We start from the raw sequence: 25,143 nt of genomic DNA on the forward strand, positions 1-25,143 counted from the left end.
ATCAAAGAAAGAGAGAGAGAGGGAAAAAGGAAATAAATGAGAAAAGAATAGGCAGGCCCAGGCAGTCCTGGCCAACCCAGGCCTAAGTCCTAAAAGAAAAGATCAGTCAGTCCTAATCACTCACCGTAACATGTGTTCAATCGAGGATTCAGGGGGACAGAGTCTCCCCAGAGGGAGTTCCAGCCAGAGTCAGCCTCCCTTGAGAGACCTCCTTAGAGATTGTCCTTCAAGAGATTCCTTCTCAAGGGACTGCTTTTCAACAGGCTGTCCTTTTCTTATATAGGGGGTTTTCTCCTATGTCACCTCCCCTAAGTTCTTCCATCTACCAATCACAATAGACGTTTTCCAAAGGACAGCCCATTCTGAATTCACAGCTGAGTAGACTAATCCTTTTAGTAATCCACACCTGAGTAGGTTAGAATCTCTGAGTAAGTTTCTCACCTTTTTGTCCTGGCAAGTTTACAAGTTGCCTGACCTTTAATAGGTACTTAGCACCCCTTTGTATTAATTCTAAAAATAGGCATGGCTTAAGTATGGGTATAAGTATTTTTCATTGTTCAGCAAGGAGTTTTCTCCCCTAAAGCAGTCTTAAGTATGGGTGGAGTAGAGGTCTTCCCATTTTTGATCTAAGTAGAGTTCTCACATTTTAGATCTAAGTAGCTTCACTGTTTAAAATGGGGAATAGTCCCAATAGGGAATTGTCCCAATAAAAAATTCCCCAATTTTTAACATTTCACAATTTCACAAGTCTGAGAAATTTCAAGATTCACAGGATGGAATGCAAGGTAACACATAGCTAACTAGGGATAAGTGATTAAGTACACATGAAAGTTAACCTCTGAGTGATCAGAATGTTACTCACTTATCACTGATTACACACCCACACACAAACACACACCCACACACCTGTTTGTGATAAGGCTTGCTTCACTGACAAATAAGAACCTGTATAATGTAACATATAAACTATCCTACAATGTTAGTCTGATGAAGCTTCCATAAATACGTTTCAATAATTGAATTTCAGGGGATATGGACTCACTTTATGAAGTGCCTCACCTAAAAAACTGAAGAGATGTGCTTAAATATCCTTGTTTCCTTGTCAGCTAAAAGAACAAGTGAAATTCTTATCCCCTTCACCATTATAATAAATCTCTGATTAGAACAAATGTAATTATCACAAGGAGGAGTAATTAGGACTTTGTTCATGTGGTTGAAATGTTTCATTGTGTAGCATTTAGAATTTTACCAATAAAGAATGTATGGCTATTTCTTCAAGAACAATATGGTTTTTCAACGGAAGCATGAAATTTCCATAAGTAAAAAACAAGTCTCCTTTACCAATGTCCTAGAGGGACTAGAGGGTGCTCTGCCTCTTGGTTATAAAGGGAGTTGTGTCTTGTTTCTCTTTAGCCTGATAACTCTGTCTGTTTCCACTTTTAAATACCTTTTTCTCTTGTGTCACTTCCCATACATTTTACATCTACCAATCACAGCTGAAGTTCCACTCCAAGACTGCTCACTCTTTCACATGTGGGTCACAGACCTCCCACTCATTGTATGAAATGGGTGTTCACACCTTTTTGTGGTTAAAATCCAAAATGGGTAGAATATCTTGTACTATGTTTACACTTTGGGGATTAAAATCTAAAAAATAGACAGGGGATTACAATTTAATCTTCACAAACAAGGAAGAGCTAAGTACCTTCATTCTTACAATCAGGGGAGAGCCAAATACAATCTTCACAATTCTCCCCTTGATGATCATTGGGAGACTAGTTTCCCCATTGATCATTTAACAGAATCATCTTATACCCCTAAAAACTTCTATCTACAAATATATGCAATATTTCACTTTCTAAGAGGAAATTACAATAGATAGAGATAAGAGGGAAATAGAAGAGAAAGCAAAACCAAAGTTTTGCTAGGCACATTGTCAAAAAGCTAAATTAGGGGACAGTCCCCTTTGGCAAAAAAGTGTACATTTCTAATAAATGTTCAATCTCCTTTTGTTCAATCAATTGCACCCAAAAATTCATTCTGGATCTTCTTGATGCAGTGTAGGTTTCTCTTTCATTGAAGAGTTCATTCCTTGGGTTCAAGGAGTTACTGAACTTCTTTTCCTGAAATTCTTTTCAAAAAATTTAAATCTTGGATTTTTAAAAATAAAAATACAATACAATCCCCACCTGAAGGTGTTCACCAACACCCAGATCAACTCAAAGTTGTTGAGTTATAGGTGTATGAGTCAATTATCAAAAGAATCCAAAAACATACAAGAAAAATAGAGGAAAAATTTAAGCTTTGGAGAGAAATAAAAAAGTCAAAATCAGAATCAAAATATCAAAAACTATGTATATAAAATTTCTGAATTAAAAAAGAATAAATTCATAACAGGCCCTGGTATTAGGGTCTAATTAAAGTAACTTTTATCCCATATGTCTGGAGAAAAGAAGACAATAATATTTCACTTACCCATTTGCAGCCAAGACTAGAGGAAGTTTCTATACTATGAGAGAAAAGGGACTAGATTTTTGTGTGTGGTAGGGAAGTGTCATTCCTTACTTTGATATTTCATCACTTCTCAGGGATAAGGGAGCCAAACTGGCCAATTCTTAGGTAGTTTCACAGATAGTATTTTACAAAGAGTGTGGTTCAAGGAGGCCTGTGTCTTAACATTTGTCAAGTGCTGCAACCTCGAGTCTCACAGTAGGTTCAAGTCTTTTCATACTGGCATAGAAGTTCATCAATCCCACTTGGATTGGTTTCTTTCTTTTCTTTTTTGACCTGTGTGCTCAATTTATTTGGCACTATTCAAGTTAAATCTGTGCTTCTACAGCACAATGTAGATAAAATCTGTGCTCCTTTTTTTATCTTATTCCCTAGAATCAGATACAATTATAAATCACAGTCCCATAACATTTATCAATAAATGGCAAATTTCCATAGTCTAAAGCTTTTGGGGTATGTATTTTTATTATAAGAAAATAGATATCTTAGGTTATTGCCCAAATCAATAATAGTTAAAAGAAAATCTTTTCAATACAATTACATGTGCTTCAAACACAAAAATGAGAGAAAGAAAAAAATACTGTAGGACACAAATAAAGTGCAATAAAATAGTATAGATTAATCAATAGGGAAGTCTTTTAATCAATACTTAAATACAATCAATATAGTCAATTATTCATTATCAATAGAAGGTATAATCAGTAACAGAGGTACTGTATTAAAAAATCCATTTCTTCTTCTATGCTACTATTTAGAGGGAAGACAAAATTGAAAAGCGTTAATTAATATCAACAAAATCAATAGAGACTAAGAGGCACCACCTTCTGCCCCACATGGAAGGGCAGTAGCACCCTTACTATTTCTTGGAGGAATTCCACTTATGTTATATTGTTGTTGGGTCATTTGTGTAATAGTTAAAATTTGGGGAAACTGAGGCAGGTAGAAATTAGTTTCTCTCTGTTAGAGATTTTATATTTTTAGAGGTTTATTGAAGATTAAAATATAAAGAAAATACAAAATAAGAAAGCACGTGTCTAGGTGGGCCAAGAGGCCCAATTCAACCTCACCTACATGATGAAAAGACCCGTCTTGTCCGAAGCGGAACTAGGAAAGAGAGGCACAGAAGCCTTTACAACCAGGTTAAATACCCCATCTCGCTCTCGGCCCAGGTGAGGTTACAAGGCATTTTGGAAAGTGAGCAAGGACTTCTAGGGAATGGAGTCCAGAGTTCAAATCTCCATTTTTACATAGCCCCGTGTGATCATTTGAAAAAAAAAATAGTTTTTTTTTCCCAAAGGATCATGAAAACATAATCAATTTAAGGATTACAATAATTTGAGGATAAGAGAAAAAAAAAGAACAAAACCAATAATTGCTGGACGCATTGACAAAAAGCCAGTTAGGGGGAAGTCCTCTTTGGCATGAAAGTATACATACAAATAAATGTTCAATCAACTACACCCAAAGTTCAATTTGGATTTATTTTGTGCAGCTTGTAATCTGGAGGTATCTTCATGGTGTCTTCTCCAACAGTTCAGTTTCTGGTTTCAGAGAGGTAGCATCTTAGTTTACCTGAAATTCTTCTTAAAAGGAATTTAAACTTTGCAATTTAAAAAATAATTTTTTTTTACATTTCCCCATGTTGTGGGTGATTGAAAAACACAGGACCACTCAGGGATGCATGGCTGAGGTATGAGGTATATGAATCAATTGAGAAGAGAAATTAAAAAGATACCAGGAAAATCCAAATACAAAAGAAAATATTGGATAAAATATAGACTATCAAAGTCTTATGTGTAAAAATTCTAAGTAAAGGAAAAATATATCTCTAACAGGTCCTTGAATCAGGGCCTAATTAAAATGATCTAAGCAATGATGCATTTATACTATGAAAGTCAGAAAAGGGACCAGGAGCCAAGGTTTGGGGATACTCGTCTGTATTTTTAGAGTAAGTGTGGACACAAAGGAAAGCCTATGTTTAACAATGTTAAACACAGTAACCTCGAATCTTCACACTAGGTTCAAATCCTTAGTATTGGCTTAAAAGTGCATCAATCCATCCTGGATTGGCTTATTGTTGGCCCTAAGCAATGGCTCTTTTGTGTACATCTTGTCCTGGAATCAGACAGAAACATTAATCATAGTCCCACAATTATCAACAAATGGCAGGTTCCCATAGTCTAAAGCTGTTTGCGTACGTATTAATAATACAGTAAGTATATATATTTAAACTAATATTATTGTAGAATAAAAATTAATATTGAATGTATGTACCTTAAGTACATAGAAATGAGAAAAGGGAAAAAAATAAAACATTTTAATAAAAGAAAAATAATAATAAAATAAGGAAAAGAGAAAAAGGAAAAAAGAAAAAATAAATTCAGGAATTCAATGTGTTAGAAATAAAATAAAACAGTTCCACTTGTCAATAGGTAGTTATCTCCAATGCATATATAAGATACAGTCAATCAGTCTCAATAGAAGATCCTCTCTTTACATGTGAGCAATGAATCCAAGAGTCCCTTTCTCCAACCTTTATAGATGTTGGAGTAGTTAACAATATTTGGAATGGTCCTTCCCAGGAAGGCTGAGTTGCTCCTCTATGCTGGAAGTTCTTTATATACACGTTGTCTCCTGGGTTCAGGTCATGAAGTGAGAAGTCTAGTGATCCAGCTTGTCCTGCAGCTCCAGATTCATGGAGTTCACAGTTTGTGCTGTAATTCCTGTATATAGGAAGCAATAGTAGTATCTCCCACTAATAGTGATGTATATGCCGGGGAGAAAGGCTTAGCCTGTATAGGTGGATGTCCAAAAAGCATTTCAAATGGTAAGATGTGTAGGTCTCCTCTAGGCCTGCTTCTAAGATAAAATAGGCCCAGAGGGAGAATTTCAGGCCATTTTAAATGGGTCTCAGTGCATAATTTTCCAATCATGGTTTTAAGTTCTTTGTTCATCCTCAACTTAGCCTGAACTCTGGGGATGATATGGAACATGGAATTTGGGAGTTATCCCCAAGAAAGAATATGTCTGATTTAGAACAGAATCAGTAAAACAACTTCCCCTATCGGAATCAATATGTGCTGGCAGGCCAAAGCGAGGAATAATTTCTTTAAAAAGGACCTTAGCAACAAAAGCCGCTGTGGCTTGGGTCGCAGGAAATGCTTCCGGCCATCTGGTCAGTTGGTTTACTATGAACAGACAAAATTTATATTGTCCAGCCTTTGGCATGGACAGGTGCTCAAAAGGTGTGTAATCCAGAGGGAGCCCACCAAAGACTTTTCCACAAAAGGCATGTTGTTTATATGCCTTGCAGGTAGAGCAAGCTGAACACACTTTAGAGGCTGTGGTAGTTATACCAGGGGCTATCCATACTCTTCTAACAGAGTCCACGATGCCCTGGGCACCAAAGTGGCCATTATTATGAACAGATTGGCAAATTTAGTGATAGAAACTTCTAGGGAGCAGGGGTTTTCCTTCAGGTGACACCCATACTCCATTGATCTGTTTTGCTTTGAATTTTTGTTTCCATTTTTCCACTTCCTTTTCATTATACGAAAGTGGTAAATTTAAGTCATCAGTGGTTGTTAATGTTAAAAGTAATTCAGGCCCTTCTATGGCTGCTAGCTTTGCAGCAGCATCTGCTTGGTAATTTCCCATAGAGACAGGATCAGTGCCACCTGTATGGGCAGAGCAATGAACTACAGCTAGGGCTTCAGGTACCTGAAGAGCAGAAAGGACTTCATTAATAATTACTCCATTAGCTATACATTTTCCAGCTGAGGTTAAAAATCCTCTCTGGAGCCATAGCATTCCAACTGAGTGATAAATGGCAAAAGGATATTTAGAATCTGTATAAATTGTTGCCTTTTTACCCATGGCAATTATACAGGCATGTTTGAGAGCTATGGGTTCCTCCCCTTGAGCGCTAATGTTAGAGGGCAGCGAAGATAACCACTCAGTGGCAAATTCTGTGACTACAGCAGCTCCACTGTATTGTATGCCATCCCTCCTGAAAGAAGAACCATCAGTAAATAAGATAAGTTTTTTCTGAGTTTTTTAAGGGAGTGTCCAAGAGATCATCCAGAGGCTTTTCTGCCATGGACACTAGTGTTTCACAACTGTTTAATGGTTCTCCTGAAGTTGGCAAATCTGGAAGCAAGGTGGCAGGATTAAGGGTTGTACAGCATTTTAGAGTAAAATTTTCATTGTTTAGAAAGGTTATTTCATACCTTGTAATTCGTTGATCAGAAAATGCCTGTGTTCTCTATCAGAGCAACAATGCTCCTACCTCATGTGGGCAACTGTAATAGTTAAAATTTGGGGAAACTGAGGCAGGTAGAAATTAGTTTCTTTCTGGTAGAGGTTTTATATTTTTAGAGGTTTATTGAGAATTAAAATATAAAGAAAATACAAAATAAGAAAGCACGTGTCTAGGTGGACCAAGAGGCCCAATTCAACCTCACCTACATGATAAAAATACCTGTATGCTCTGAAGTGGAAGTAGGATAGAGGCTTAGAAGCCTTTACAACCAGGTTAAATACCCCATCTAGCTCTTGGACCAGGAGAGGTTACAAGGTGTTTTGGGAAGTGAGCAAGGACTTCTAAGGAACGAAGTCTAGAGTTCAACTCTCCATTTTTACATTTGGTCTGAGTTATTTTCCCAATTTCTATTTCTAGAATTTTCATTCCTAAAGTTGTGGTTTCTAATATCATTATTATAGTTATTTCTATAATTATTATTTCTAAAGTTGTCTTTCTTTTTTCCCATAGCCAGTTCTTACAGACCATTATTACATGGACTCTTTTTCCACAGTAAAGGCATGTTATTGATTTATCTGTGCATTCCTGCACAGGAGGTATGGTCTCTCCCTGATTTTTAATTTTCTTTTTAACATTTCAACTTATTTCTGTAAGTCTTCCACTGATTTACTATTTTCCTCCCATCTTTTTGTATGGCCCTTATAAATGTAGACTGCTACTCTCCTCAATTCCTCAAGGTCCATAGAGTCCCAGTTCCGGCAGCTAGTTTTACAGTAGTCTTTTACCACTGAACAATTCTTAACAAATTGTCTATGTATTTGTCTAATGTCTCTTTCTCTGGTTAGATTAAACACCACCTATGTGTTCCCCACATCAAAAAGTCTGTCCATAAAGTGGGAGGGAGTCTCATTTATTACTTTATTTGGTCCTTTTGAATTTAGACCATGAGTCTGGTCTATCAGAGCACTCTCTCATGGCTGCCATAATGCTTCTCTGGCCTGGTTTAGTTTTGTATAATCTGGTTCAACATTTGGGTTCCAATGTGGATTTTCCATTGGCCAGTACTTTGCTCCCCTACCTCGTTTCTGATTAGCCAAAGAGATGACTTTATTTTTCTGTCAGAAATTTTTCTAATAAATTTTCAACATCTATCCAAGTGGGGTCAAAAGTTTTAAATATGTTCTCCAATCTTTTTATAATCAATATTGACTTCATCAAATGTTGGAATGTCTTCCTTGAATTTATTTAAATCCTCAGGACTGAAAGGTCTATGTTGTCTTATAGATACCAAGTTCCCATTTTTATTGAAAGTTGGAATTTCCCTTAAAGGGAATACATTTCTATCTGAATTGTCTTGTGTTTCTGTCTCTAGGCTTCTTGCTCCATTTTCAATGGGCTAGGTAAGAGAAGGGGAAGGAGTGGGCAAGCTGAGGGGGAGAGGTTGCAGGCCCATGGTGCCAAAAAGATGAGAGGTAGGAGCAGTATGGAAAATGAATTGGGCAGGGTAGAAAGGAGGGGCAAAAGAAGGAGCAGGGGTTGGGGGGGGGAATGCAGAGGGGGCGGGGCAGGATGCATGGGTGGGGTGTGGGACCACGGTAGAGGGGGTTGGGCAGGAAAAATGGTCAGGATGGGGGATTAGGGTGGAGGGGGTGGGACAGTCAGCATAAATGGGGGGAGGAGTGAGTTGGGTAGTAGAGGAAAGAGTAAATTGCGTATGGGAGGGGATGGTTTGCGAAATAGGAACTATATTTTGTAGAGCAGGGTGGGACAGAGATTCTGATAATGAGGAAGTATGAAGAGATAAGTCACTCCTACTCTGAGGTGGTATTAAATACATTTCATTTTTTTTATGAAAGCTATCGTATCCCCCAAACTCTCCTCCACAATTTCAAGTCAACTTGGGTTATATTCAAGCTGAGCTTTTAGTACTGCATTTTGTTGAGTAGTAGAAGGAATAATTAGTTGGTATGACTGGGAAATGGGTTTTTCAAGTGGAGAATGACACAATTCTCCTATCTGATTATCTAGCTTATGTATGGTATTTTCCAGGTTTCTCTTAGAGAATAATAGATACAATATTAGAGCTCCAACAATTAAAATCCCAACCAGGAGCAGTGAGAAGCATAGTCACTGCCATACATTTTCTGGGATTATGAAATAGACAAAGAACAATGTTTGTCCAATTTTGGTTATTTTACTGAAAAGCCAGTTGTTAATTAAGTTGTATACTGGCTCTAACCACATTTTTTAGGTGTGTGTGTGTGGTCCCTTTTCAAGTTTTAATCCAATTAACTCTTCTGGGGTGAAAGGGCAGAGGGAAACAAGGCTAAAATTTTGACAGATTTTTCTCATAGCTAGTTAAGAACACTCCAGTCAGTTAGTATTGTCAGTGAGGATCAGCTAATTGGGTTGTTTGTTCCCTAAGGAAAAGGAGATTTAGAAACAGCTCCCCCAGATAGGACCTTAGGGCCCTATTGCTGAGATTAAAACAGCTGTGTTCTATTTAATTTAAGGAGAGGAAAAAAACAAATTTGACCTTACCTCTACAGCTGATAAAAGCAAGATATTAAAAGCTGACATAGAGATAGTCACAACAGTAAAGGAAAAGTTTAGGAAAGTTAAGAAGATTGAGGGTATTCTGTCACAACCGAAGCCAGATTGTTAAATTCATGGTTGGACTGAATATTTAATTGGTCACGAGGAATTTAATTTCTAAATCCCAAAATGAATTACTAAAAGAAAATGGAATTCATGGTAGTTTATTTTTACAATGGGGGAAGATATTAAGGAAGAAATAAAAGGGGAGAAAGAGTGAGAGAGATCAAACAAGCTCCAGCTTCCTCTGAGGATATCCCCTAAGTAATCATTAGTTGATATTTTCAGAGACAAGGTGGATTTGGACACCTCAAATCCTCCATTATTCCTGCAAAAAAAATTATTTTTTTATTTAATGGGAGACCTGGGGGTCTGCAGACAATACATATGTAGGGATTAATCAGCCCATAGTGAAAGGAAGTAGAAAACATTGAGACAGGAAGGGAGGTAGGAAAAGGAGATGAAAGGATTGCTAACAGTTAGGGCTGGCAATTGCTGAGAAATTGACTGCTGAGAGTGAGCTAGATTGGTGGTTGGCTTTTAGTTGATGGAATATAAAGGTGGACCTGAACTTCCTGAGAAGGCCTTTTGGCTTTAGAGGGCTTTTTGACCTTTTCTGGGTTGGGAGGTGGCCAGCCTTCTTTGACAGACCTAATTGGCATTGGATTAAACACTGATTGGGTTGGTTTTGATTGGGCTGGATTGGGTTGGAACTTTGTGGGGTGGTTATTAGTGGCAGTTATAGGTAGATATAGGTAGTTTTAGGTAGTAATTATAGGTACTTATAGGATAACTAGTATAGACATTAGAAAATTTTCTTTCTCTCCCTCTTTCCTGTATTTCTCTCCTTTACTATATTCATTCTATTCTTTTACTGTCTATATTTTAATTAAACTACATTATTAATTGTTAAAATCTGCTAGAAGTTTTCTTTCTCTGGCTTAAAGGGATAATGAGCTTATAACTCTACTATGTTCTCATTAAAACTTGTTATTAAAAGCTGCTCCTTTATTTTGTCAAAACTCCTACTTTAACCCTTACATTACTTCATCGGAAGGGTAGGACTTCTGCTCAGACCCAGAAATCAACCAACTGCATCATGAGCCTGAGTCCTTGGAGAGAAAGGACTGAACAGTGGGGACCAGGTTCCCAACCCTTCCACAACTTCCCTATGCACTCTTATTTTATTTCGTTGGTAAAGATCTATACGTGACAGAAGGGAAAAAGGAAAAAAAGTAAGTGCCAATTAACAAGGGAATGGCTAAAATAACTGTAATAGATAAATGCCAAAAAAAAAATAGTGAGGAAGAATAACCATTAGTAATTTTTGCTCCTCTGTGGGATAGTCTATGAGTTTGTGCCTTCCCTAGGGACATTGATGCTTATCTCCAGCTATGTATAGTCAAGTATGAACTCAAGGGGAAGCCTTTCCTGTAATCATTCCCTTTACACACCTTCATTCCAGAAAGAATATTGGTCAGTACTGATGATACAACTCTTCTCCATGAGGTGAAATTTTATGAGTCCTTTGGAATTATTTGTGATCATTGTATTGTTAAGAATACCTCAATTCACAATTATTTTGCTCCAATTATTCCAATGCGCAATGTTCTCATGGTATCACAAAATTCAGTCTGCATCATTTCTCAAATCTTTCCAGGTTTTTCTGAGCTCCTCCTTGTCCTCATTAATTATAAAACATTGGTATTCAATCACAATCACATTCCACCATTTACTCAGTTATTCCCAACTGATGATCTCCCTCTTACTTTTCAATTCTTTCGTCACCACAAAAAGAGCAGCTTTGAGTGTTTCTTTAAAATATATATGTATATATGTCCTCTTCTTTTTATTTCTTAATGCCCATTTAACTTAGTTCCAAACTACTCCCTACAAAAGGGTTGAATCAGTTCACCAGTCCTCCAATATTCCATTAGTATCTCAGTTTTCCCACATTTCCAACTTTTGTTACTATCCTTTTCTGCTAAAATACCCAAACTAATAGATATGGGGTGATCCTTCAGACTTATTATAATTGACATTTGCCTTAATAATCACCATCACTCTCCTCCTGAGGAAAACATAAAACTTCAGTAGATTCATGAGGTTTTTCTGCACTATGAATCTTCTGATATGATATAAGAGATATGATCTCTGGCTTGCCTTCCTACAGGATATCCATCTGGAACTGATCTGGGCAGAAGACATTTTCTCTGAACAAGGTCTGAACTCTCCAATTCAATGTCTTTCTTCATTCATGACAGAAATAAGATTTCTATCCAACTCAAAGGGAATTCTCAATGGGAATAAGAGATGATTAGCCCGAAGGCCTTTCCATACTCATGATATTTCTAAAGGCTCTCTCTAGTGTGGATCCTCTTATGTCAAAAAAGCTAAAAGTGCCAACTTGAAGATCAGTCTCACTCATGAGGTCTCTCTCCAGTAAAGATTTTCTGACATGAAGCAACTGTGGAGCTTTATGTGTAAGCCTATCCAAATTAATGACAGTTATAAAGTTTCTCTACAATGTGGATGATCTGATGTGCAGGAAGAGATACCTTTCATGGAAAATCCTTTCAACATTCTATACATTCAAAATGTAAATAGGAGAATTTGTGGGGATTTAGAAAATGTCAAAGTACAATCCCTTTAACTACTATTGGGGGGGGGGAAGGGAGGGAGGGAGGGAGGGGGAGGGAGAGAGAGAGAGAGAGAGAGAGAGAGAGAGAGAGAGAGAGAGAGAGAGAGAGAGAGAGAGAGAGAGAGAGAGAGAGAGAGAGAGAGAGAGAGAGAGAGAGAGAGAATGAGAGAATGAATTCAAATTGCTCTGGTTCAAGCTGAGCCAAGCAGTAGAAAAAGGGAGCCAAGGCCTGAGCCTAAGGGAGAGCGAGTCAGTCTTTATCACTAAACACAAGATCGTCTCCAAGTAAGCGCCAGTCCTCCACGGAATCTCCTGAACTGAGTTCAGAATATCTCAATCATGAACTGAATTCCAATGCAAAACTGAATTACCTGAACTGACTTCTCCTTTGAAAGAAATTTTCTCTTATGTCACCTCCCTTAAATTTTCAACTCTACTAATGACAGTAGATGCTTTTTTTTTTCCAGGACTGCCCATTCTTAGTTTTCACCACTCTTTAGTTTTCACCTTCTCTGGTTAGATAAAATCTTCTGAGTACTTCACACCTCTGTGTTAAGCTTGACTTTTGTAAGTTACTTGCCCTTTTTATGATTAATTTAACCTTTACAGTACTTAACACCTTTTTGTATTAGATCTAAAAATAGACCACCTAGCTTAAGGTTTCAGCTTTAGTATAAGGTATGAGTTGGGGACTTTCATTGTTCAATTAGGAGTTTACAACTCTATTTTCCCCTAAGGCACTGTCTGAGTAGGGTGCAGTAATTTTAAAAGTTCCCAATACATTCCTGATTAAGTATCTCCATTGTTACAAGAGGGGAATAGCTTAACCAAAACTTCTAAAGTACAGTCTGAGTAAATTTTAAGATTCACAGTATATGAGAGTCTAAGAAAAGGCCAATCATTTAAAGGCTGTAAAGTTTTGTCCTACGGGGAGAAAGATGGAGGGTGGGGTAATCTTGTCTTGATGGGAGCTTGATGAGGGAGGCGGAGAAAGAGTGGATACCAGGTTTACTAACTTAATTATTAATAACTATTATCTTGAGAATAGCACTAATTTTTCAATCCCCACAAAAATGTTTCTCTCCAGTGTGAATCCTCTGATGTTGAGCAAGAGAGAGCCTCTCTGTTAATGTCTTTCCACACTGTTTACATTCTTAAGGTTTCTCTCTAGTTTGGATACTCTGATGTCTAATGAGGTGGAAACTATCTGTGAAAGCTTTTCCACGGTTTACATTCATAAGGTTTCTCTCCAGTGTGGAATCTCTGATGTTTAGTAAAAGAATTTCTCTGTGTGAAAGCCTTTCCATACTGTTTAAATTCTTAAGGTTTCTCTCCAGTGTGGATTCTCTGATGTGTAGCAAGATTGCTCCTTCGTCTGAAAGCTTTTCCACAGTGACTACATTTATATGTTTTTTTCCCCAGTGTGGATTCTCTGATGTGCAACAAGAGAACGCCTCGATGTTAAAATCTTTCCACAGTGTTTACATTCATAACGTTTCTCTCCAGCATGTAATCCCTGATGTGCAACAAGAAAGAGCATCTCTGTGTAAGTCTTTCCACACAGTTTACATTCCTAAGTTTTCTCTCCAGTGTGGATTCACTGATGTCTAACGAGCTGGAAACTATCTGTGAAAGCTTTTCCACAGTTTACATTCATAAGGTTTCTCTCCTATGTGGATTCTCTGATGTTTAGAAAAAGAGTTCCTATGTGTGAAAGCCTTTCCACATTGTTTACATTCATGAGGTTTCTCTCCAGTGTGGTTTCTCTAATGCGCAACAAGAGCGTGCCTGTCTGTGAGAGTCTTTCCACACTGTTTACACTCTTAAGGTTTCTCTCTAGTGTGGATTTTCTGATGTCTACCGAGCTGGAAATTATCTGTAAAAGCTTTTCCACACTGTTTACATTCATAAGGTTTCTCGCCAGTGTGGATTCTCTGATGTTTAGTAAAAGAGTTCCGATGTGAGAAAGCCTTTCCACACTGTTTACATTCATAAGGTTTCTCTCCAGTGTGGGTTCTCTGATGTATAGCAAGATGGATCCTTTGTCTGAAAGCTTTTCCACAGTGATTACATTCATATGGTTTTTCGCCAGTGTGGATTCTCTGATGTGCAACAATAGTGCGCTTCGATGTAAAAGCCTTTCCACAGTGTTTACATTCATAAGTTTTCTCTCCAGTGTGGATTCTCTGATGTTTAGTAAAAGAGTCCCTATGTGTGAAAGCTTTTCCACATTGTTCACATTCATAAGGTTTCACTCCAGTGTGGATTCTCTGGTGCTCAAGAAGAGAGCGCTTTTCTGTGAGAGTCTTTCCACACTGTTTACATTCATAAGGTTTCTCTCCACTGTGGATTCTCTGATGTCTAGTAAAATTGTTCTTTCGTCTGAAAGCTTTTCCACAGTGATTACATTTATATGGTTTTTCACCCGTGTGGATTCTCTGATGTGCAACAAGAGAGCGACTCGATGTTAAAGTCTTTCCACAGTGTTTACATTCATAAGTTTTCTCTCCAGTGTGGATTCTCTGATGTATAGCAAGATGGATCCTTTGTCTGAAAGCTTTTCCACAGTGATTACATTCATATGGTTTTTCGCCAGTGTGGATTCTCTGATGTGCAACAATAGTGCGCTTCGATGTAAAAGCCTTTCCACAGTGTTTACATTCATAAGGTTTCTCTCCAGTGTGGATTCTCTGATGTTTAGTAAAAGAGTCCCTATGTGTGAAAGCTTTTCCACATTGTTCACATTCATAAGGTTTCACTCCAGTGTGGATTCCCTGGTGCTCAAGAAGAGAGCACCTCTCTGTGAGAGTCTTTCCACACTGTTTATATTCATATGGTTTCTCTCCACTGTAGATTCTCTGATGTCTAGTAAGATTATTCTTTTGTCTGAAAGCTTTTCCACAGTGATTACATTTATATGGTTTTTCACCAGTGTGGATTCTCTGATGTGCAACAAGAGAGCGACTCGATGTTAAAGTCTTTCCACAATGTTTACATTCATAAGTTTTCTCTCCAGTGTGGATTCTCTGATGTCTAACGAGATGGGAACTATCTCTGAAAGCTTTTCCACACTGTTTACATTCATAAGGTTTCTCTCCAGTGTGGATTCTCTGATGTTTAGTAAAAGAGTTCCTATATGTGAAAGTCTTTCCACAGTGTTTACATTCATAAGGTTTCTCTCCAGTGTGGATCCTCTGATGTGTAGCAAGATGGATCCTTTGTCTGAAAGCTTTTCCACAGTGATTACATTTATATGGTTTTTCACCCGTGTGGATTCTCTGATGTGTAACAAGAGAGCGCCTCTCTGTAAAAGTCTTTCCACAGTGTTTACATTCATAAGGTTTCTCTCCAGTGTGGATTCTCTGATGTTTAGTAAAAGAGTCCCTATGTGTGAAAGCTTTTCCACATTGTTCACATTCATAAGGTTTCTCTCCAGTGTGGATTCTCTGATGCGCAACAAGAGAGCGCCTCTCTGTGAGAGTCTTTCCACACTGTTTACATTCATAAGGTTTCCCTCCACTGTGGATTCTCTGATGTCTACCGAGCTGGGAACTATCTGTGAAAGCTTTTTCACACTGTTTACGTTCATAAGGTTTCTCTCCAGCATGGAAACTCTGACATGCAACAAGACTGTTCCTCTGTCTGAAAGTCTTTCCACCATCTTTACATTCATGGGGTTTTTCTCCAGTGTGGATTCTCTGATGTTCTATAAGAGAGCCCATCTCTGTGAAAGAGTTTCCACATTGTTTACATTCATAAGGTTTTTCTACAGTGTGGATTCTCTGATGAGAAGCAAGATGATCCCTCTCGGTAAAAATCTTTCCACATTGCTTACATTCATGAGGTTTCTCTCCGCAGTGGATTATTTGATGTACAGCACTCTCAGAGTTCTGACTGGAAGGTCTCCTACCTTTATTACTCACACAAACCATCCTTACATATTTACTTTTTGGATGTTTAATGAGTTCTAAATGCCAGCCAAAGCCCATTCTCCCTAGGTTGTCTTTATACATGGGCATTTCAGGAGATTTTCCAGAGGACTGAATAAGACCTTCTTCAGGAAAGCATTTGCTGGATTTGCTATCCTGAGAACACTCATCCTCCGAGGTCAATTTTGTATACCGATTTGGCACTGAATATTGGCTGAATTTCTCTGCAGTTTCATCAATTTCACAGTCACCCTTTGGATTTTTATTTACCTTCATATTGGAGTCACAGATTTCTCTCAAAATGAAGTCACAGGGAACCTCAGTCATGAATCTTTGAGGACCACATACTTCAACACAATGGCTCAATTTTTCAAACATCTCCTTCACTTCAAAACAAGTCTTTGCCTCTGAAGAAAACAAATAATGATATTAACGCAGGAGGAAGAAGGGGACACACACATACACACAGAAATATATGTTCTTTTCTCTGATAGCAGAAAGTCAATAATTTTTCTTCTATTTCCACAAGCAAAAAGGAGTTTTGAAACTTAAACAAGCAGAACCTGTATTTGCATACACTATTTGGTCATATCTGCAAGAAAGATAATTTTAGAAATATTTTCATATACAATAACAATGAAACCTCACAATGGACCTGTGACATTGGAGGGTACAAGATCCTTATCATACTTTGCAACACATATAGAATTATCTTTACTCATGAATGGAGGAATGACCTGATCAACTTCCTGGCAGCTAGACTACAACGCAAACCCTGTGTGTGAGCAAGCATTGTCCACAGTCTTTCTTCATTATCCTTTCTATCTTTCTTAAAAAGCTATGCTTTGATTATTCTCAAGTTTTGTGAATCTCAGGTAATCTTCCAGATACTCTGTTCTAATCATTTTAGATGCACTATCACATTGTCATTCTGGTAAATTTTATATGCTAAGCTGAGAAACAACTTTACCCTTTAACTCTTATGTATTAATTTTCAACGTGGAACATAAGTTTCCTTCTTTTCTATATAGATGGAGATATTATGTCATTTAGTACAAACATAGTAAATATATATATACTGAGTCTCCCATCCTCCCATCTCCCATCCCATTTCAGAAAATGAAAAGCATGATTTGGAAATAGCCTGCCAGCCCCCAAGTCTAGTACTCTCTTCACTACAACAGATAGAATTGTTTGGGATAATGGGCTTTATATGCCTCTTTCCACCTCACTCACCTGGACAGGAGCTCCTTGGACAATCTTGCTCTAGCAGACATGGTGCTTCCCCTTGCTGAAAACAGGAGATAACATTTTCTCTAGGAACTAGAAGCCCTGGCCATAAGAAAGAGGTAAAGAATTAGCAAAGGAAAATAAAGAATATGGTCTTCTTAACAGCATGCAAGTAAGCCCTACGGAATGCTGTCTGTTATATTTACTGTTGGGACATTTGCAGGAGAGCAGAGATCATGGAACCTATTTGCAATCAGAAAATTCCATCTTTATTTACCTCTTGTAATAAGATAGGCACATTCCACAATTTCCACTATTTACAAATTAAAGGCAGCTGGTAGCAAAGGGGTAAAAGAAAAGAACTTGGGAGACTGAAAAACAAATTGAATTGATCGTCAGAGGGATGGCAAGTAGATGCTCTTGGGCAAGTTAATTAACCTCTGTTTGCCTCAGTTGCCTCCACTATGAATTGAGGACAACAAGAGTACCAAACTCATAGGAATGTAGTTAAATGAATGAACTCCTTTACCCAGTAGAGGACACAGAGCAGGTATTTTAAAGTGTTTATTTCCTTCCTTTCCATTCCAAACATGTGGCCTGCAATTTGAGGAAAGAGTGAAGGAGGAATAAGGATGAACTCACTAGACTAAGCAGAATTAGGGGCTGTGAGCTACACTTTTGCAATTCTTTTAAAATATTATTTTCATATTATTTATTTTTGTAAGCAAATAATCAGAAAACCACAATCTCAAAACAAGAGCCCAAATAAAGAACTGAATACTTGTTTGCTTTCAGTTGGATTCTAACTCCAAAAGTTCTTTATCTGGAGCTGTTCTGTCATAAGTCCCTCACAATTGTACTGGATCTTTGTATTGCTGAGACTAGTCAAGTCTACCAGAGTTGACCATTCCACAATATTACTGATACTGTGTACAATGTTATCCTAGCTCTGCTTGTCTCACTCTGTATCAGTTCATGTCGGTCTTTCAGGTCTTTCTTCAATCATCCCATTCATCACTTCTTAAAGCAAAATAGAATTTCAATACCATTACATGCCACAATTTGTTCAGCCATTCTTCAACTGATAGACATCACTTCAATTTGCAATTCTTTGTTACCACCAAAACATCAATAACAAATGTTTTCCAACATGTAAGTCCTTCAAATTTTTCTGATCTTTTTGGGGTAGAGACCTAGTAGTGGTATTACGTGATCAAAAAGGTTGCATCATTTTGACACTTGTGTAGTAATTTCAAATCACTATCCAGAATGGATGGATCAGCAATGTATTACATGTCCCAATTTTTCCACATTCATTCCAACTTTTCTAATTTTACTTTACTGTTATGTTAGCCAATGTGGAAGGGGTGAGGTAGTAACTCAGAGGGCTTTTAACTTACTTCTCTAATCAAGAGGGATTTAGAATATGTTTCCATATGTTTAAGAAGTGATCTGAAAACTGCTTATTCATAACCTTTAATCATTTGTTAATTAGGGAATGACTTGGATTCTTATTAATTTAACTTTTTTTTTCCCTAAATACAAAGAAGACAGGAGGAGAACCCAGGGCAAATATTAGCACTTTTCCTCTTTTAATCACACAAAAAGGCTCAAAATCCTATATATTTGGCTTGCAATGAAGACATTTCCTTAATGAGTGTTTCAGGGTCAACAGAAGAAATGGTCCGTACCCACAGAGAGTAGATTCTGCACATTCTCCAGCATGACCTCCAGGTATAGCTGTTGCTGAGAATGGTCCAACAGGGCCCATTCTTCCTGCGTGAAGTCCACAGTTACATCCTTGACTGTTATTGATCCCTAAATCAGCAAAAGTAATGAGGCACAGATCAGAACCTTCAGAATCCAACTAGTACAACCCTGATCAAATAACTGAAAGAAACTGAAACACAGAAAGAATTTACTCAAGCTCCTAAAGTGTATGAGTGGCAGAGCCAGCACTGGAGACCAGCTGTTCAAAACCCAATGGAATACTGAAAAAGGTATTAAAATTGGCAATGAGGAGACCAAGTTATCACTCTTTGTGGATGGATATGATGGTATACTTAAAGAATCCTAGAGAATCAACCAAAAAGCTAGTCGAAGTAACCAACAACCTTAGCAAAGTTGCAGGATACAATATAAACCTGCATGAGTCATCAGCATTTCTATATATCTCCAATCCATCTCGGTAGCAAGAATTAGAAAGAGAAATTCCATTTAAAATCACCCTAGACAAAATAAAATACTTAGGAATCTATCTGCTGAGACAAACACAGGAACTAGATGAACACGACTACAAAACACTCTCCACACAATTAAAACTAGTTCTAAACAATTGGAAAAACACTGATTGCTCATGGGTGGGACGAGCTAACATAATAAAAATGACAATCCTACCCAAATTAATTGACTTATTTAGTGCCATACCCATTGAACTACCAAAAAACTTCTTTGCAGAATTAGAAAAAAACATCACAAAGTTCATTTGAAAGAACAAAAGATCAAGGCTACCCAGGGAAATCATGAAAAAAAAATGCAAAGGAAGGAGGACTTGCAGTCCCAGATCTCAAACTATACTATAAAGCAGTGTTCACCAAAACAATTTGGTACTGGCTAAGAGAAAGGAGGATCAGTGGAATAGACTTGGTGTAAATCACTTCAGCAGGTCAGTCTATGATAAACCCAAAGATCCCAGTTTTGGGGACCAAAACCCACTTTTTGATAAAAACTGCTGGGAAAATTGGAAGATGGTATGGGAGAGATTAGGTTTGGATCAACATCTCACACCCTACACCAAGATAAACTCAGAATGGGTGAATGACCTGAATATAAAGAAGGAAACTATAAGCAAATTAGGCAAACAGAATAATATACTTGTCAGATCTTTGGGAAAGGAAACTCACCCACCCAAGTGTCAGTCTAAAGTTCCCAGATCGTCCAAGGCCAAGTTCAAAGGCCATATTCCCTCACAGGAAGTAAACACCAAATTTAAAGACAGTTCTTTGTGTCACTTTCTGTGCCTGTGGTCCATGTTTACATGTACCAATGGCAGCCTGAACTTGGCTTCAAACTCCCCAGGGAGCAGCCAGTTGTTTCTGATTTGTCAGTTGGCAGCACACCTGGGCCATAGACCTCCCCCCTCCCCACCTACCCCACTTAAACCTTAAGTGGGGGTATATACATTCCTGATGGATAAAATCTAAAGAATAAATAGGGTACAGATTAAACCCATCTTCACAGTCTCCCCTGATGATCATTTGGGAGACTAGTCTCCCCAACTGATCATTTCATATAATCATCTTGTACCTCCAAAAATCTTCTAACAACAGGTGCATACAAAATTGTACTTTTAAAAAAGAAACTACATTAGTTAGAGATAAGAGGGAAATAGAAGAGAGAAAGCAAAACCAATGTTTGGCTGGACACATTGACAAAAACCAATAAGGGGGCAGTCCCCTTTGGCAGAAGTTTGTACATTCAAAATGAATGTTCTACTCCCTGCCATTCAATCAACTGCACCCAAAGATCAAGATTCTTGGTGATGTTTTTAGAGCCAACATAAACAGTAGAGAGGTTTGTGTCTTTTCTGGGTTCCTCTGACACATTCTGTACTCATGGCAGTAATAGACTTCTATTTTAATATCTCAGCCAAGGTTGAAAGATTTGCTACATCTGTAAAACTTATGACAAATATCCATTAGATTCCAAGGTTTTGTTTTTTAATATTACACAGCAACCCATGTGATATATGAGTGGATTTATGTGCCACTGTAATTAAATGGGGTAATTCTCTTGCTAATTGATCATATACCTCATAACTCAGCCATGCACCCCTGAGTGGTCTGTGTTTGTCACCATCCTCTGGGGACTGGGGGTGGGGGGAGAGATAATATAGTATTATCCTATAATACAAAGTTTAAATTCTTTTGAAAGTAATTTTAGGGTAAGGAACATGCTACCTCTCCGAATCCAGAAAGTGAACTGTTTTGAGAATGGGTTATGAAGATGCCTGCACAGACTACACACTGCACCAGAAGATCCAGAGTGAACTTTGAGAAGTGGTGATTTGAACTGTGTGGGGTTGAATGCATTTGTTTTGTATGTATACTCTTATGCCAATGGGGAATGCCCCCAATTGGCTTTTTGTCAATGTGACTAGCAATCATTGCTTTTGTTCCCTTTTCCTTTTATCCCCAAATTATTGTAATGTAAAAGTTGGTTATCTTTACAAGATCCATTGGAGAGACCAGTCTTCCACTGGATCTCAGGGGGGTATTTATAATTGGAAATCTGTTACCCTAAAAATTGCATTTCCCAGGAGCCCACTGACGTCCTGTTGATATGTGGTGACATAGATAGATATACTGAGTGGGGTTCTTGGTCTTGGGCTCTTTGCTTCCTGAATTGTGAGCTAGGTGGTAAGCGTGGATTTTAAACAGGCAGATTAGCCAAGGACACCTAGTTTTTTTATTTTATTACCCTTTTATTCCCTTACTTCTAATGAGCATTAATAAATCTCTTAAAATCTAATATTATTATTTGAGATTAATTTTAATTTTCACATCTCCCTCCTATTACCTCCTCTTCCTCTGACTTATTCCCCTTTCCCTTCTCTGAAGGGTAAGATAGAATTCTATACTTGTTTTTTCCATCTCTGAGCCAGTTATAAGGAGAGTAAAGGTGAAGCATTGTATGACACCACCTTTATCATATTTTCCTCACAATGATTTTTCATGCTTCTTTATGTTATATAATTGATCCCAGTCTCTCTCTTCCCCTTTCTCTCATTGCAACCTTCTCTTTCAGGACTTGATCGGTATTTTTTAACATTTCAGATGCATACATAGCATATGTAAGGATGGGTGTTAAGAGGGAAAGATGAAATTTTGCAAGAGAAGCTTGAGTGACAACAAAGTCCGTTGGAAAGCAAAGCATGCTGGGAGAGGAGAGGAGACCTGAGAGAAATCCAGATGGAATTCTGGGCTTTTTGAGCTGAAATCTCAGCCAAGCAGGAAGCAATTTCCTTGCTGAGAAGCTCATTGAGAACCAACAACCTAAAGTTCTTCAGTCAAATATCATCAGTCTGATACCTCTAGGAACATCTTTACAGAGGAGCAGACCCCTTAAACAAGGGAGCTGTGGATTCACGGTCAAGGAGAGCTTGGCTCTACCTTTCTGCCCTCTTGCACCTATTTTGTCATTCCTTAGGTTAAATATACTATAGTTTGGGAATTTCGTTGGTAGGGAACAATGAAACTCAAGCCTGCTATACAGCCACTTGAGCCAAGGACCATGATAGGGAAACTAAGGACACTGAGCCCCTCTTTTCATCTCCTCCATCTGCCCTATCTTAAAGTCATTAAAACCTTATGCTGTTGTCAGATTCTACCCAGTGATTTAGTTTGGGAATCTTGAGAAGGTATCTGAAAACCAGTTTTAACATAGAACTGTCAAGACCCATCCCCCTTTGGGAGGACACTGGGGAGGTTTATTTCCGGGTCATCATCATGCTAGGGAATCTAGGGTTAACTCTGGGTCTATCTGATAAGGGAGATTTTTAGTCAGTTCTTTGTCACCCTTTCACATCAGGGGACTCCCTTTTACCTGTGCAGCACCCCTAAACAGCCTCAATCAGGGGAGGTGAAAGAAGAGTAGGAGTCGACTCATCTAGGTTCCTATCTCTTCCACTCTCTGTTCCTTTGATACAAACTCTCCTTTTGGATCTCACAGAAAAGCCATTCAGATGTAGTAAAGAAGTACCATTTATTACAGTCCTCCTTTTGGACTCCACTAAAGTACCACCAACATAGCCAAAAAGTACCCTTTTATTACAAGTATCATATGTACAAATTGTTCTTTAGAGTCAGGTGTTTTTGCTGTTCTTTACTCATTTTTTTCTATCTAATTTTAGATAGGCTCTCTTTTCTGAGAAGTTGGGGTATCCTCTTCAACTTCAGTCCTTGCTTGTTATTCTCAGCTTATTTTCTGCGTCTGAGGGCTGAACGTTCTGAGCACCCCCTCTCCCTGTTGATTCAATTTAACCTTTGAAATACTGATGGCTTAAGGTCTTGTCTTAGGCTAGGGCTTAAGTTTCTAATCTCACTCACTCTGACCTTCATCAACTCAGGGGCTGACCAAATTGTAGTCCCAAAATCACAGCTGACCTCCAATGTCACACAAGGCCAGAACCTCAGGCCCTTGCCAGACTCTCGGCTCCAGGCTGTGCCCTTTATTACCTGAAAAGCCACAGCCACCAGAATGAGCCCTCTTCAGCCTACACTCCTCCCAGGAATATAAAGCACCAAAGGGCTTGGTATTCCACCTGGGAAGTGTGGAGGAGAGAATTTACAATGCATGCAAGACAGAAAACTGAGGAGAAAAGCAGTCAGTCAAAATGAAGATTCCATTTTGGAATGTTACTGGGAAAGCAGGTGGAGCCAAGCCATGGGCTAAACTGGGCTAGACTGGGCTTTTGGCTTCTGGCTGATGTGGAGAAAGAAGCTTTGGTATCTCTGGGACTTGAGTCAAATCAAGTTGAAAATGACCTGATTTTGATTGGAAGAAAGAAGAAGGATTAAAGTTCTTCCATCTCTCTCTCTGACTGACTGTTTCACAAGTGACTGGATTACTATTTCTCCCAAAATCCTCCTATCCCTCATTGTAGATAATAGGGGAAAACCCTATCCCTCTTACCTTATCCTCCACCCTTTCCTGTCTTCCCCAATAAACTCTTACTTGAGTTAAAGAAGAGAAAAGAGTTATTTTCTCTAAAGCATCATAGTTCACTCTGAGTGACGTGAAGGAGAAAGAAGAAGGGGGAGGGGGAAGCTAAAAGGCTACTGAAGAGGGAGGAAAATGGGAGGAGGGTAGACAAAGTTGATCCAGTAGTCACTAAGTATACATCAATATACACCCTCAGAAATATATCTGTTACCGATTAGCATCCCGGATGGGACAGAAATTATCGATCTATTACAGATTGGCACCTCTAAACAGACTGAAACCCACAATCCTTAGAAACAGCAGAGCAGAAAAAGATGCTTAAGCAAATTAGCTGTGGAGCTGTTGTTTTGGCAGCTACTACTGGATTTTGGGTCTACAATATATTGTATAGCTAAATGACCCACATGATTTTTGATTCTCTGGATTACATTGGCAACACAACCATGTTTATACTGCAGTTGCTATTTCAGACAGAACCTATACTCTGGCAAGTTTTGACTCAAGTGTACATTATCTCTATGGCAGCCATTCAGACTCTGACCTATTTGAAAAATATCTTTAGATTTGTTATCCCTAAAAAGGCAGCAAAGATACTGGTTGATCCTAACCTGAAAAACATTATTAAGACCTTACTTGAGGAACTGAACAAAGAAAATGGGCTTGGCCAGATTAAAGACAATAACAATGGCCAGGCAGACAGTGCACACAAAGAAAAAAAAAGAAAAGAAAAGAAATCTAAGGTCAATGCTAAGGGAATGAAGGTGACAAAGACACTAAGTCTGATAGTGAACCAGAAAAAATTTATCCACTTGAAGGAGGTCACCAAGCTATCAAGTACAAGTGGTGTAATACAATCTAAAGTCAATAGGCAGTAGAAAACTTGGAACTCGAGGAACTTGAATCCCTGAAAAGACGTTGTCCAAACTTCATAGAACAACCTTTTACGATGCAGAAAGAACGGAAACGTACTTTTAGGATTTTTGACCCAGACTTTGGAGATGTAGAATTTCTCCTGTCTGAACTATTTAGTCCTCATGAGCAAAGGCAATTCCTTGAGAAAGACCTAGACAGATAACAACCTAACCAGTTGGCCCACTGAGGAGCAAAGGGAAGATCTAGATTTTGCAAACCACACTAGCATGTCCTACTTAAGGAAATGTAGGGAAGACTTGCTCCAAGCTATAAAGCAGTGTTGCTTAAAGCCTAATGCATGGGCAAGATTTGATAAACTCATGCAGAATAGAGGGGGAACA

The 25,143-nt window shown here is 38.3% G+C and overlaps 2 protein-coding genes across 7 annotated transcripts in view; one reads left to right on the top strand and one right to left on the bottom strand.

Annotated features, from left to right (window-relative positions):
- LOC100023417 (zinc finger protein 420-like) overlaps positions 1-25,143 on the top strand; it is a 621,149-nt gene that overhangs the window by 438,182 nt on the left and 157,824 nt on the right. The window lies entirely within an intron of this gene.
- LOC100023051 (zinc finger protein 420-like) overlaps positions 3,126-25,143 on the bottom strand; it is a 28,207-nt gene continuing 6,189 nt past the window's right edge. For 2 of the 3 annotated variants that reach the window (XM_056825686.1, XM_056825685.1), the window contains exons 3-5: positions 18,859-18,985; positions 17,174-17,269; positions 3,126-16,344 (exon numbers count right to left, since the gene is read on the bottom strand). In XM_056825686.1, the coding sequence (XP_056681664.1) occupies positions 13,832-16,344; positions 17,174-17,269; positions 18,859-18,985 (2,736 nt within the window). In that variant the 3' untranslated portion in view covers positions 3,126-13,831. The remainder of the gene's footprint in view (positions 16,345-17,173; positions 17,270-18,858; positions 18,986-25,143) is intronic. The other variant, XM_007492343.3, reaches the window with a different exon arrangement.

The sequence above is a fragment of the Monodelphis domestica genome, chromosome 4 (assembly GCF_027887165.1).
Source record: "Monodelphis domestica isolate mMonDom1 chromosome 4, mMonDom1.pri, whole genome shotgun sequence".
Lineage (NCBI taxonomy): Eukaryota > Metazoa > Chordata > Mammalia > Didelphimorphia > Didelphidae > Monodelphis > Monodelphis domestica.